At 28.2% G+C, this 14,602-nt stretch overlaps 1 protein-coding gene and 1 long non-coding RNA gene across 2 annotated transcripts; both read right to left on the bottom strand.

Annotated features, from left to right (window-relative positions):
• Positions 1-1,613: 1,613 nt before the first annotated feature.
• LOC145975399 (uncharacterized) lies at positions 1,614-4,721 on the bottom strand. The gene is made up of 3 exons (XR_014439961.1): positions 4,172-4,721; positions 3,138-3,680; positions 1,614-2,043 (listed from the first exon to the last, which is right to left on the bottom strand). It is a non-coding gene; the product is annotated as an uncharacterized LOC145975399 (long non-coding RNA).
• A 654-nt stretch (positions 4,722-5,375) lies between these two features.
• Positions 5,376-14,056, bottom strand: LOC145975398 (acyl-CoA:lysophosphatidylglycerol acyltransferase 1). The gene is made up of 7 exons (XM_083105872.1): positions 13,754-14,056; positions 13,373-13,486; positions 11,016-11,233; positions 10,716-10,930; positions 7,531-7,804; positions 7,228-7,379; positions 5,376-7,145 (listed from the first exon to the last, which is right to left on the bottom strand). Exons 2-7 carry the CDS (start codon positions 13,402-13,404, stop codon positions 6,909-6,911), a joined length of 1,128 nt encoding a protein of 375 aa, XP_082961998.1. The 5' UTR covers positions 13,405-13,486; positions 13,754-14,056; the 3' UTR covers positions 5,376-6,908.
• Between the last annotated feature and the right edge of the window lie 546 nt (positions 14,057-14,602).

Raw genomic sequence — 14,602 nt, 5'->3', positions numbered from 1 at the left:
GAAAATACAGACTATGAAGATGCGGAAGAACAGACACAAATTCAACAAAACGAAAATGAAACACAACAGTATTCCAGAAGATCAGAAAGAGAGAGAAAAGCACCAAAAAGATACGGTGATTATTTCATGTTAATGACATATCAACAAGCTACCACAGGACCAGACAAAGAAAAATGGAAACAAGCAATACAACAAGAAAAGGAATCGTTGAAAAGAAATAACACTTGGATAGTTGTAAATAGAGCAGAAGCAGGAAACAAAAAAAATTCTCAGCAGCAAATGGATTTTTAAAACTAAAGAAAATAGACAGAATAAAGCTAGATTAGTCATTAGAGGCTGCGAACAGAATTTTGGAGTGGATTTCGAAGATGTATTTAGTCCAGTAGTCAACAGTTGTTCTCTGAGAATATTATTTGCGATGGCAGCTAAAAAGAACTTTCACATAATAACATTTGATATAAAGACAGCCTTTCTGTACGGAAATTTAGAAGAAGATATATATATGCAACCACCTCAAGGATATAACTACGGAGGCAAAATCTGCAAATTGAAGAAAGCGCTGTATGGACTTAAACAAGCTCCAATGAAATGGAATGAGACGTTTACGAATACGCTCAAAGAAAGAGGTCTCCAACCATTGAAAAACGAACAATGCATCTTCAAAAATAAAAAAGGAACACTAATTCTGGGAATATATGTGGACGATGCAATATTACTTGGACACAATGAAGAAGAAATAGAAAAGCTGCTGAAAGATCTCAGCAATCTTTATGAAATGACAATTGATAAACAACCAAGATTATTCCTGGGGATCGAAATTAAACGGTCACCAAATAAATTAAAACTAACACAAAATTCTTATTCCAGAAACATTCTAAGTAAGTTCAGAATGGATAAATCCAAACCAGTCAGTACACCGTTGTGCAAAATGGAAGAGGAAGTCGAAACAGAATCAAAGATGAATTATCCGTACAGAGAAACAATTGGAAGTTTGTTGTATCTGACTACCAAAACACGTCCCGATCTTGGATAAGCTGTGGGATTTGTTAGCAGGTATGTAAATAATCCAACAGATAAAAGAATAACAGATGTTAAACGAATTCTCAGGTACTTGAATGGAATCTTAAATCTGGGTATAAACTATGACGATACACATGAAGAAACGGAAATAGAGGCCTACTGCGATACTGATTATGCTGGAGATCCAGAAACGAGAAAAAGCACTACAGGGTACATAATATTCTACTCCGGCGGACCGATCAGCTGGTGTTCCAGGAAACAACCAATCGTAGCGACTTCAAGTACTGAAGCAGAGTATATAGCAGCTGCGGACTGCTGCAAGGAGATTCTCTACATAAAATCGTTGCTGGAAGAACTTCTTGGGAAAACAGTAACAGCTAAGTTGAATATAGACAATCAAAGCGCAATCAAGTTAATAAAAGATGGCGTAATAAATCGGATCAAAACATATTGATGTCAAATATCGTTTTATACATGAAAAGGTAAAAGAAAAAATTATTAAAATAGAATATTGTCCAACTGATAAACAGCTGGCAGATTTATTTACAAAACCATTGAATAAAACGAAATTTGATTTATGCAGAAATGCTTTAGTAAATTAAAATTTATTGGTTAGTGAAAGTCCAAATACAGTAGTAATAGTAATAATATAAAATGTAACAGTAATGATAAGTTAACTAGTATTAAAGAAGATCTCCAGATAATTTTAAGTTTGAGTTTTTTGTGAATATTTTTTGTGATTGGATATCTGTTTTATTTGTTTTTTTTGAGTTGCATAAGTTAAGCGAGATATTAAAATTAGAAGAGGATGTTGGAAAATAATTTTAAGATCGGCGCGCATGTAGACTGATATGACGTAAGATCGGCGCGCATGTAGACTGATATGACGTAAGAATGAATTGCGAATTTGGGAGAAAGAGCACCCGGATGGTACGCGAGAAATGCTCTTCACTTCCGTCTCAAGCCTCGTGGCGAATAGTGCTCTCTTGTAATAAATTTTTGTACGTCTCTGATTCGTATTGCCTGTATGGAAAGACAGTTTATAAAATATCAACTCGACACTCGTGGCAGTCTCTTGTATTGAATATTAGTTAATTATATACAATATTCCTCAGTAAAATCGGTGTACATTTATTGATTCTCAACCACGTGCTCGTTTTTGGTCGACACGCGAATTCCACACAAGATTCTCCAACACAGGGTGATTCTGAACAAACGTTTGTCTTTAAAATATCAAATACTTGAATGAATTCTAAGACGATTTTTTCCTCTTGCAAAATTTTGCCCGGAGCTTAGTTTTTATACTATAAAGGAATAATAGTTAACTACTTACGGAACGAGTACAAGAGGTAGGCAGGGACGGCGCGATATAGGTGATTACGTGGGGCACTCGCCGCGATCAGCTGATTGCTATACGCGATGACTGTAACAATCAGTGTGTGTGTGTGTGCGCGCGCGCGCGCGCGTGTACACATTCTCCCACACACACTGATTGTTACAGTCATCACGTATAGCAATCAGCTGATCGCGGCGAGTGCCCCACGTAATCGCCTATATCGCGCCGTCCCTGCCTACCTCTTGTACTCGTTCCGTAAGTAGTTAACTATTTTCCTTTATAGTATAAAAACTAAGCTCCGGGCAAAATTTTGCAAGAGGAAAAATCGTTTTATAATTCATTCAAGTATTTGATATTTTAAAGACAAACGTTTGTTCAGAATCACCCTGTATATGTCATATGTTATATCGTAATATATGTTAATGTAATATATGTTATATCGTAGTTATATCTCATATAGCGAAGGACTAATTCAATTTAATTAAATTAATAATAAAGTAAATGATAAAAGTAAATGTAACTTGTAAAATTTAAGATGTAATTTATTTAGAATTAAATTCTTGCTTTATGCCTCAAATAGGCAGTACATGAATAATTTTCCATTTATCATATTGGTTCCAATCAGTTTAATATTCTGAATCTCATCTGCTTATATCAGATATCAGAAATTAAAGTAATAGGAATTAAAATGATAATTATTATATTTTTGGTCTTTTATTCATATTCGCGACTTTATATATGTATATTTCTGACAGAAATTAGATTACGAGAAAGTACTCACATAGCGGTAAGCGAAGGAACTATCGAATCATGCCAACTCTGTTCCGTTTCTGCCGTCAATCTGCTATCAGAGATTATGTGCGCAGATCCTGCTCGATTTTTGTTATCAATTTGCTATCAAATTGCGCCGCACAGTTCCTGTTCCGTTTCTGCCATCAATCTGCCGCAGTTATATCTGTAGGCTTTACTCGATTTCTGCCGATAATTTGACATCAAATTTCATTGCGCAGATCCTGCTCGGTTTCTGCCGACAATCTGTTGTTAAATTGCGCCGCACAGATCCTGTTAAATTTCTGCCATCAATCTGACATCAGTTATATTAGCAGGCTATACTCGACTTTTGCCGACAATTTGATATCAAATTTCATTGCGCAGATCCTGCTCAGTTTCTGCCGACAATCTGTTGTCAAATTGCGCCGCACAGATCTTGTTAAATTTCTGCCATCAATCTGACGTCAGTTATATCAACAAGTTCTGCTAGGTTTCTGTTGACTATCTTTTGTCCAGTTATGTGGACAGATTTTGTTGTATTTCTGCTGACATGCTGGCAACATAATCGAATATATCAGTTCCTTTATACAAACTGTAATCTTTCTGCCTTTAAAATTTGTAATGGGCATTGACGAAAATCTGTTCTAACAGATTTGACTATCTGGGCAGGTCGAATTATTATAATCTAAGATCCAACTTGTTTCGTTGTAACATTAACACGTCCCGTGTCGGGCTGATTTTAGATGACTTCTGTTCCGGATCGATTTTAGATAATTTTCCGTTACCCATGTTATCAGGATTAACAGTTTTGCTAATGGCATACACCTTACAATACTTATAATATTAAAATCATAAAAATCACAATTATGAAGAAAAAAGTAGAAGTTAAAAGGTACTACATAAAAAGTTGAACTGACAATTTAGAGTGGAGCGTATACGACTCACATAGCATGGAACGTGTTAATTCGCACTTTGTGACTGTGATTTTCCTTCTCAGGATATCAATATTTTGTAGTTCTGGCTAGTACAAAATCATTTACTTACCCTCAATTAATTCTCTTGTCCTTATGAAGAAAATTGGAAAAGCTTCTATTGTACATACATTTTTAAACTTTTACAGAAGCCTTCCCTAGGTTATTTTGATTCTTCCTCTCTCCAAAAATACAATCTTTACATCTGATCATATTATTACTTAACGCCGACTTGATCTGATACCACGACGGCTGAACTCAAGGACATAACAATATGCTACATTTTGTTTGCTTGATATATACACAACTCACTTTACTAACTACAAGATTAATTGATGGCAATATGAGCAAGAACTTTCCCTGCTCTATTATTATTATTATTAGCTGGCATTAGGAACTCGAAAGCTCATTGCCGCAGATACCAAATCCTGCCACTGGTCTCGTCCCTGAGCAAGATCCCTCCATTCGCGACCCTCGTATCCCATTTCGTTCAGATCCATTCTAATATTATCTTCCCACCTGCGGCTTGGTCTACCCAATGGTCTTTTCCCATTGGGTTTACCAATTAGTATTTTGTATGTGGTTCTATTCTCTTCCATACGCGCCACGTGATCTGCCCATCTTAAATGACGCGATTTTATGACGTTAACAATATCCGGACTATTGTATAATTGATGTAATTCTTTCCCTGCTCTATGCCAAGGGAAAAAGAATAAGTATTTTTGGACAACTAAATTTTTAACTAAAATGCATGTGTTTGATTTTTTTATTTTTTTTACTTTATTACATATAAAAATTTGAATATTTATGTACATATGTAGCATGTGTTTAACTACTTTTTTAGAAAGATATTTTTAGAAGTTTATTTTTATTCTTTAATTAAACTCTAAAATATTCGCTACCAATTTTTATCTTCCACGTAATTTGACGCGCAAGACACTCATGTGTTTTGATGTAAAACTTATTCGAGAAGATACAAGATAAAAACATTATATATACTCATATGAAAATATATAGAGAATGTTTTAAAAAATTAAATATAAGAATATTTTAAAAAACTAAATATTTTCAAGTTACACTTAAATATTTTTTAAAAATATAATAGAACATTATTGTAATTTACAACAGAATAATAATTAAAGGCAATTTTAAGAGTTACACTTAATAAATTATTTTTAGCTAGAGATACTTAGATTAGACTTATAATTAGAGATGTTATATGATTTTACTATAAGAGGAATGATACATATAAAATCAATTACAAAATATACACAATATTCGTATTTCAAGACCATTTGATAATTTATTTGATTTGTGAGACTATGCAAGCCTGTATCAACTAATAAATTGTTTTTTTATGCTCAAAAAAATATAATTTTTTTGGATTTGATGCCGAAGATTATGTCTTCCCTGTCTATATTTCACATATAATCAATACAATATTTTCTTTATTTTTATTTTTAACTTTCAAACATATTACTTTCCTAATTCTAATTTATATTCAATACGAATTACGAACTTATTACAAAATTTCTAGTATAATATTAAAAAGTTATGTTTATAGGATGGACCATTTTTTTCTTGAAAAATATTTTCTTTGCTATCATATCACAAATGAATGGATACTTTTTCTGAAAGATTCTATTCCGTAGACAACAGTAGAAATTTTTCTCGCTATTATACATTGCAATCACATTTTATATAGAATGTCTAATTAACTTGTAATCAACTTACATTATAAAACACACACATGCGGCGCTATGTAATATAATTTCTTTTTATTATGCTGCCAGATTTCAGATATATGTGGAAATAAATGCGCGGACCACGTGCATACATCATAAGTGAAAATAGTAAAAATTAATATGAATCATTACATATAGCTAAACTTGACTGTCTATAAAATCTTATATTTATTATGCATACAAAATGTGCGAATTAATCATATAATCGCCTGATATCGATAAATAATTCAAGTATTATGTTTATATATTTGCAAGAAAATATGAAGTAAGCAAAAAGTATTATTAACATCTCCATAAAAGAGATTATGTACATACCATTTCATATTACAAGCATTTATTTACGTGTATGTGTGTGTGTGTGTATTATCTAAATTTACAATATTTCTAATTTAATCCTATATATGATCAAAATCGTTGATGATGTTGATTTGTGCATTTATAAACTTTTGCTTTGATTACTCACAACACACGCGCCCGCGCGCATAAATGATCCGAAGATTATAAATCTACAAATTAGCACGTCAGCAACAATTTTGTTTTAAGAGTGTTCTATTTCAAGTTATCAAGTTTATGAAAACACAATAGTATAGTAATTTATGAAAAAGCAATTTTTTAACTTAAAAATTCGTATATAATTTTGTGCAGTTGAAAGAGTATACGATATAATAAAAATATAATTTTGAAGATATGTAATAATCACAAAAATTATAGAGACGATTATTTGATATTTATTTTTATTATTATTTTTATATTATTTCAATATTTATTTTTAAAATGTATTGATATTTTATTCAAAACATGCTAACTTTATGAGCTTTAATCTATAGAACAACATAGATTGTAAATATTTAAATAGTTTTCTCAATTGTATTATATATTAAATAAAAATAAATGGTCACAAGCGATTTTTATAATGGTTTGCTTGCTAAGTTTGATAATTCGCACATATTCATTAGAGTTGTTCTCATAGGTATCAGTGTTCGTTTAAGGCAAGGATATCTTACTTCGTTACTCTGTGAGTTCCTTTTATAAACATTGATCATTGTACATGATGTATAAAATATCTTACCAAAAGCAAGATAGCATGTACGCAAGCATACTATAATGAATATAACTAGATGTTATGAAGAATAAATGAAGGACTAGGAATCTTAGTGGATCCTGATGTACTTTGGAACCACTTCCATCTGATCCTTTTGTACCAAGAAACGTTCCATATTTATAAAAATGCTCTAAGAGTGCTTCTTTTTCTACCCATCTGTCGTACAACCATTTAGATAATTGTTCTGGTTCGCGAGGAACCTATAACAATATTACATTATATTATGTAAATATCATTGCACGCATTCAAGTAAAAATCGATGTTTCAGGTTAAATCACTTACCACTGAACTAGGAAATAGTCGATAAAATAATACCGTTTCACACGGAGATCTTGAACCAGTTATAATAGTAGGCAAGTCAAGCGGCTTACCTTGTGGATACGCTATTGTTATGTCAAGAATCCAACTAATTTCTGGTTTAGCTACTGTCATATCTATAGATACAAAATATTAGATTACTAATAATCATAACAATTTTACAATGAGTAAAGTTTTCATGAATATAAATAAATTCTATAAATCTATAAATAAATCAATTTTAATAAAATACAAGAAAATGTTTAATGCATCAAAATACAATCTTACTTGGTCGACAATTTAACTGTTGATCCTGCATATTCCTGCTTGATGTTGGTCCAAGAGTATCAAATATCATTTGCATGGCTCCTACCCTTGGCAAAGTCACATTTTCAAGAATAGGTAAATTATTCTTCTTAGCGTATTTTTGTGAAGTTTCCCGTCTTTTGCATAGAAAACCTCCTTCTGGGAAAAGTACCATCCATTTTCTATCCCGTGGTATATAAGACTCTTTAAGATGTTTTTCTAATTGTTTTAAACTTTCTTCTCTTCGTTTACGGCCCTGTAGTTATCTAATATATAATAGTTGAAGATAATAGAGAGAAAGAGAAAGATAATGCATTCTTTTCCACATCAAATCAGAAAAGCAGAAATAGCTATATTTAATCATAGAATAGCAGAAATAGCTATATTTAATGAAATCAGTGAATTTTTAAGAAATTCTTGATCTAGCAATGTGGTTTATTAAATTATATATTATTAGAAATAAATATATCAAATATTTTTATTTTGGAATGGTTTTATTAATAGTAATAAATCTCTTAATTGCATGTGTGTCATATTTATTTTTGCTGGAAGTAAAATATGTATTGATTTATTTATACACATTTATATGTACAGGATAATAAAATAAGTAAATTTTATTAAAATAATTTATCTGTATGTGTGTGTGTGTGTGTGTGTGCGTGCGTGTGTGTGTGTGTGTGTGTGTGTGCGTGCGTGTGTGTGTATTGTTACGAAGTGATTGTAATGGAAAAAGTATATTTGATAATTTTTTTGAGATAAATTTAATAATTATTTTTGTACTTTGCAAATCTATATAAGCATAATTTTTATAATTTCTATGCAAGAAAACATAAAGAGAACATTATATTGGTCCAATAAAGAAATACAGATATACATATAAATGACATTAAATTTTTATAAATTAATAAACAATTTTAATAAAGTGAATATATAAAAAGGAAAATCAAGAGAGGATTTTTTTATTTACATTTACAAACTTTTCAGACAAAAATTTGCAATTTTTTAAAAATATTCTTTATATTAAGATTTAAAATTATTATCAAAATTATTATATACTTTAGTGATGTTAATATCAAAAAATTATACAAAGTAGAGTATTTAAAATATTACAATCTGTTATTTCTGAAATTATAACAAAAAATATTTTAAATTGAAAAAATAAATATATTAATTTGATCTTAGAGATGCCAAGGTTATGTAAAGATCAATTTAGTTTTTTTTAAATAAAACTAACTTAGTTTTATATAAATCAACTCTTCGCAATATTCAATATGAAAAGTTATATATAAAAGTTAGGATAGAATGGCTAAAAATTGAATAGTTACGAGATATTTTATATTTTAATTTTTGAAAAGTGTTTTTTAAATAAATATGAATTTGCAATAAGTAGCTACATTTTTTATAAATAATTATGTGTTTTCCTTACAATTAATTCCTCTTATTATGTAATGCGTAAAACTATTGAGATAAGATAATCAAAAATGAATATTTTACGAGATATTTTTTATAATTTATATAAAATTATCAAATTAAAATATGAAATATCTCGCAAATTATTCAATTTTCATCTTGTAACTTATCACGCTTATAACTTTACAATGAATATTGCAAGAAATGAATTTATATAAAAAAATTAGAATGATTCCCAGGTAACAAGCACACGTCATTTTGACGTTTCAAATTAGTCATTTACTGACTATTCTTGTCACGAGTTGACGTTTTTAAGACGTAAAAGTGACGGTCTAATGTCACAGATTCTTGACGTCATAACATGTACCGCATTTTGACATCATAAAATGTACCATATTTTGACGTCTTTTCTTAGCATGATATTGTATTTAATAGTGTTATCGAATAAAGCAGATTAACCGATTCGAGAGCATCATTAAACATTACAGCCATTCTATTCTTCAGAGAAATCTCGGATCGATTAAACTGCTTTATTTTAAAAACGCTGGAAAACACAAATATGGTAAGAAAATAGGTCACAAGTTTTATATTTATTATTATTATTTTATTTAAACAAATAAAAACTTACTTCTAATATCATATAAAATTTCAACAAATAATGTCTTCCATTGCCTGCGTTTTATAAAAATATATTTTCCCAATCAACTGTATTATAAAAAAATGTGTATATTTTTTGACACTTTAATTACATTGATTGATATAGCTAATATTTTCACTGTGCACTAATTTAATGAACACTTGAGTGGTAAAGCAACATGAGTCATGTACACATAAACGCATGTGTCAAAAGAAAAATTGTTAAAGTCTGATTGCGAAAGTCATGTTATATAAAAAATTTTAAAAGATTGTTTTATGGGATCGATGTACTAACTAATCACATTAATAATAAAATAATCGTCAGTTCATGACTGAAATATGACGTCAAAATAATGTTATATCAAGACGTCAATATAAAGTCATGTAACAAATCAGTCATTTTAACGACATATGACCAAAAATGATCAGTTTGGAACGTCAAAATGACGTGTGCTGGCTACCTGGGTTCTATTTTAAAATACATAGATTGACCTTCATATGATATTGGCATCACCTATAATCAAGATTAAACTAATCCCTGTCTTTTTCCCTGCTTCAAACTAAACAATTTTTGTGTAAACATTTTCTGCTATATATAATGCTTACTTTCAAAAATAACAAATTATAACACTTTAAATGTTACATATAATATAATTCTATGTATATAGTGTTTTTGTTATATTTTATTAATACCAAAAAAGAATATTTAAAAATATAAATTTTAAATGTTTAATAGCATTAAAAAAAATAATGAATGAAAGTTGCAATGAAAGTAACAATTCATTACATTTTTAGTAATAATAATGTAAGTAATAATAATGTAAGTAATAATAATAGTAATGACTAATTGTTGTCAAAATTAATAATTAATAACGATAATTTTTCAGAAAAAAAGAACGGTAATGAATTACTATAAAATATAATTTTCTTAACTATAATATCTTTGATTGTTGTATATTTTATGAATACGAGTGGTGGCATATGAAAAAAAATAATTTTCATATTTTCCAAGAAAAAGATTTACTTGATTTTACTTGATTTCTCGTTTCTGTGTTCATGATTTTATTGACTCAATATGACTGCAATGAGGAAACAGGAATTTAAGAAAAGCTTATACTTACCGATACAATAAAGAAATCTTGATGTAGTATAGAAATTATCCCAAAATTAGTAAATTTGAACACCCTATCCATTATCCACATTAAATTGGGTAAAACATTTGGTTTGGCATTAAATGTTGTCATTAATATAGGAACATCACCAGTACTCTGATGATTTGCTATAACTAATGTTTTTTCATTTATAATCTGCTGTATGTCATCACCTTGCTCTATTACTGTTGGACAAAAGATAATCAAACCTTAAGTCTAAAACAGCTAAGTCTAAGCAGCTTCTTCAATTTGTATATTATTAATACTTACTGTCGTAACCTGCAGACCAAGTCCACATTGATACCATTGCCAACAACCAGTGGAAAAATAGGCCTTCGATTCGCCAATATACTTGAGGTTGATATACTTTCACAGGAAACAATAACATCATCCATACTACATATGTAGGTATACAATAGACATTGTTTAATATCACAAATGCCGTTCGAGCAACACATTTCAGTAAAGTCACTACGTTGCTAATTATTCTGCAAGATATATATTCCAGTTAAGATTTCTATATCATATGTTTAAATATCTTCAAATCAATTATTTATTTACTTTAACAAAAATAGATTATATAGATTATAATCAAATTTATGTATTCCTTAGTATCTTTTATATAAATTATTACTATATATAAATTATTATTATATAAATTATTATTTTAAAATAAAATAAAATACCTTATAAGTATGCTAGAAAAGATGGAATTGTTTAAGAATTATTAAGATGAGAGAGTCAAGTTAATAATTGCTTAATTTTGAAGTGATTCAACAGAGATAGAGAAGACAGCAAATATTAAAAAAGAAATTATTTTATATAGAAACATTTTATGTTACCTCTTACCTCTTTATTTATAAATATAAATGGACGTTTATACATTATATACATTACTTACGTTATATACATTATGTACATTATGTGCACAAATTAATATTTTATATTAGAATAATTTTACACATACAAATAAACTTATATTATAATAAAGCTTATGTTGTGTATGTGATTAAAATTACAAAAAATATGAATGTTTTGAAGACATGCAATTGTAACAAACAATTCTTCATTAATATAAAAAAATATATGTATATTATTTTATATCTTGAATATAAGCATATTTTGTACAATGTTTTATATAATGTTATTACGTATTTAAATATAAAGAATAAATCCATTTATACTGACTGCAATTTGTTGAATTTTTTTATTTAATATATATGAATTATATATGATACATATATAAAATAAATAAACATGATATAAATATATACCAAATATAAATGTATGTAAAAAATAAAAGCTAAAAAAATTTATTTCTGATTTATTATAAAATTTTTTTATGACTTATTAATTATTATTAGTGCATTATAATTATATATAATTATTATATAATTAATAAAATTAATATAATTAACTCATTTTTATACATATAATTAATATAGATTATAATTACATATATCTAAAACTAACAAAAAATATATATTTTCTTGTTAATATAAATGTTTTCTATTATAATATTAGAATTTTACATTGAAACTTAATCATTCAAGGAAGAGTCTCTGTAAGTCTATCTATGCAATTACAGCATTAAAGAATCAAGCACAGTACAGTAGAATTCAAGTTGTATTATTTCAAACAGTAGCATTAATAACATAGTTGTTTTAAGAAAATGTAGAGAACACATGTATATTAACAAATTTAAAAATTGAAATTGCGCAAATAATTATATCTTGTTAATAATAATTAATAAATCATATAAAAAAATTTATCTTGCTTCTATTTTCATATATATTTATATCTTATATATATTTTGTATATTTATTTATACATCATTATATAAATCTATATATATATATATATATATATATATATATATATTAAATCAAAATGCACCAACTCAAATAGCACTCAAGAGAGATATGCATTTATTCTTTATATTTAAAATAATTGATCATATATTATAGGAGAAAATCAAGAATAACTAATTAATAAGTTATTAATAATTGTTGTTACAATAAAATGATATGTAATAATTTCAAAAATTTTAACCAAATGCTAAAAAAGAGTCAATTATACTATATTATATATATATATATATATATATATATATATATATAATGTGTATGTGTGTATGGGTATGTATGTGTGTATATATGTATGTTTTTATGTATTAGTATAGTTGAAACTCTTTTAGTATTTGGTTAAAATTTTTGAAATGATTACATTTTATATTATTTAATTGTAACAACAATTACTAATAACTTATTAATTATTTTTTCTTTTTTCTATTTTATATACTATCTGTATATATCTATATATCTGTATATATATATATATATATATATATATATATATATATATGTATATAATGTATGTATGAATATGATTTATTTATCTCTTTTCTTGCTCATTTTCTTCGTTCACATGATATAAGGTTAGGATTGGACATACGTTTATTCTCATGAAATATACAAGTATTTTGCTGCGATATTTATCTTAGAAAACGAGAACGTTTTCATCTTACAATGTGCGTTATATGTGAATATTTAGCAATTTGTGAGAGAAAATGTAACAAATATCGCAAAAGATCGTGTATAACTTATACGAATGACGGATGTCTTTACCTGACAAAAGTAGAGGAGGCAGAGTCAGTCATTTTCGAGAACCACCATCCGTTGCAAAAACTCGAGGAAATCTCATACACTTTTTTCTCACCATAGCCTTCTCCTCATGTGCGGCTTACATAATAAATCATTATCCCAAATGAAATGTGCATTTCGACAAATTGTTTACACATCAAGAACTACCGCAACGCCGACATAGGTGATAGGTATATATTCAAGGAATTCAATAAATATATACATGTATATGTGTATGTATGTGTACGTGTGTTATGTGTATGATCGCTCAATCTTCTGTTTTTCTACTGTGTAATCCTTTTGCTGGACGCTTTATTCATCGTTATAGTGAAAGTTGTCAATGATAAAAATATTTTTCATATTTACCGCTGATTAGACTTTAAATGTTGATCTCTCTCACGTGTTAAAGAAATATTATATTATTCATCATTTTTTCCTGTACTTTTGTATTCTACAATAATGTAAAATCATTCCAGTACGTAATTCACTGGAATGGCGGTTTGATTCGGCTCGGTTCGACTCGACTCGGTTCTCAAGTCTCGGCACGTGTCAGTTTGAGCTTGATTGATATCTCAATTTATAATTTATAATCCGTACGTTATCTTCAAACGCAGTAACTATTTACCGCGATATAAATATCACTGTTTCTTGTGAATAATATACTAAGAATGAAGGAACATTCTTAACATAAAAATACTCCAAATCCCTGTTAAATTTCGTTAAATTCTATGAATGTTATTATTAATACATGATTATTGCCATTGATATATATATATATATATATATATATATATATATATATATATATATATATAGATTTAAATCGATGCCGACTATCGCGCTTTTCCCTCTTATTTGAAAAAATATAACATTTAATTTAAATATTTTTAATTAGAAAAATTTTTTTCCATAATAGAGATTTAACAAAGTAAAATTTCATCATATGCAGATAAAATATTTAGTTAACATATCCAGACAAATTTATATAGCGTATAACATGTGTATAAGAAAATTGATTGATCCATAAAGCGGGGAGTACAGACTTTTGCATAAGCGCATAACCATAAGCATAATAGAAAATTGATTGGTTCATTTTCTTATACACTTGTGGACCAATCAATTTCCTTATGCTTATGTTTATGCGCCAATGCAAAAGCCTGTGCTCCTGGCTTAAGGCCATCACACACAAAGGCCGATATTCATAGTCCGTTCTTA

Source organism: Camponotus vicinus, unplaced genomic scaffold (genome assembly GCF_025532165.1).
Source record: "Camponotus vicinus isolate PSW18456_S1 unplaced genomic scaffold, iyCamVici1.0 SCAF_8, whole genome shotgun sequence".
In the NCBI taxonomy this organism is placed as follows: Eukaryota; Metazoa; Arthropoda; class Insecta; order Hymenoptera; family Formicidae; genus Camponotus; species Camponotus vicinus.
Note: the sequence above shows the minus strand (reverse complement) of the source record. Positions and strands in the feature narration are given on the sequence as shown.

What these genes read in the sequence shown, in the direction of transcription:
- LOC145975398 (XM_083105872.1), bottom strand. Translation starts at nt 13,404, where the DNA reads ATGACTGACTCTGCCTCCTCTACTTTTGTCAG. An exon ending in ACAGTTAAATTGTCGACCAA is followed by an intron (nt 7,380 to 7,530) that starts GTAAGATTGTAT and finishes TTGTATCTATAG; the next exon opens with ATATGACAGTAGCTAAACCA. An exon ending in GACTATTTCCTAGTTCAGTG is followed by an intron (nt 7,146 to 7,227) that starts GTAAGTGATTTA and finishes ATATTGTTATAG; the next exon opens with GTTCCTCGCGAACCAGAACA.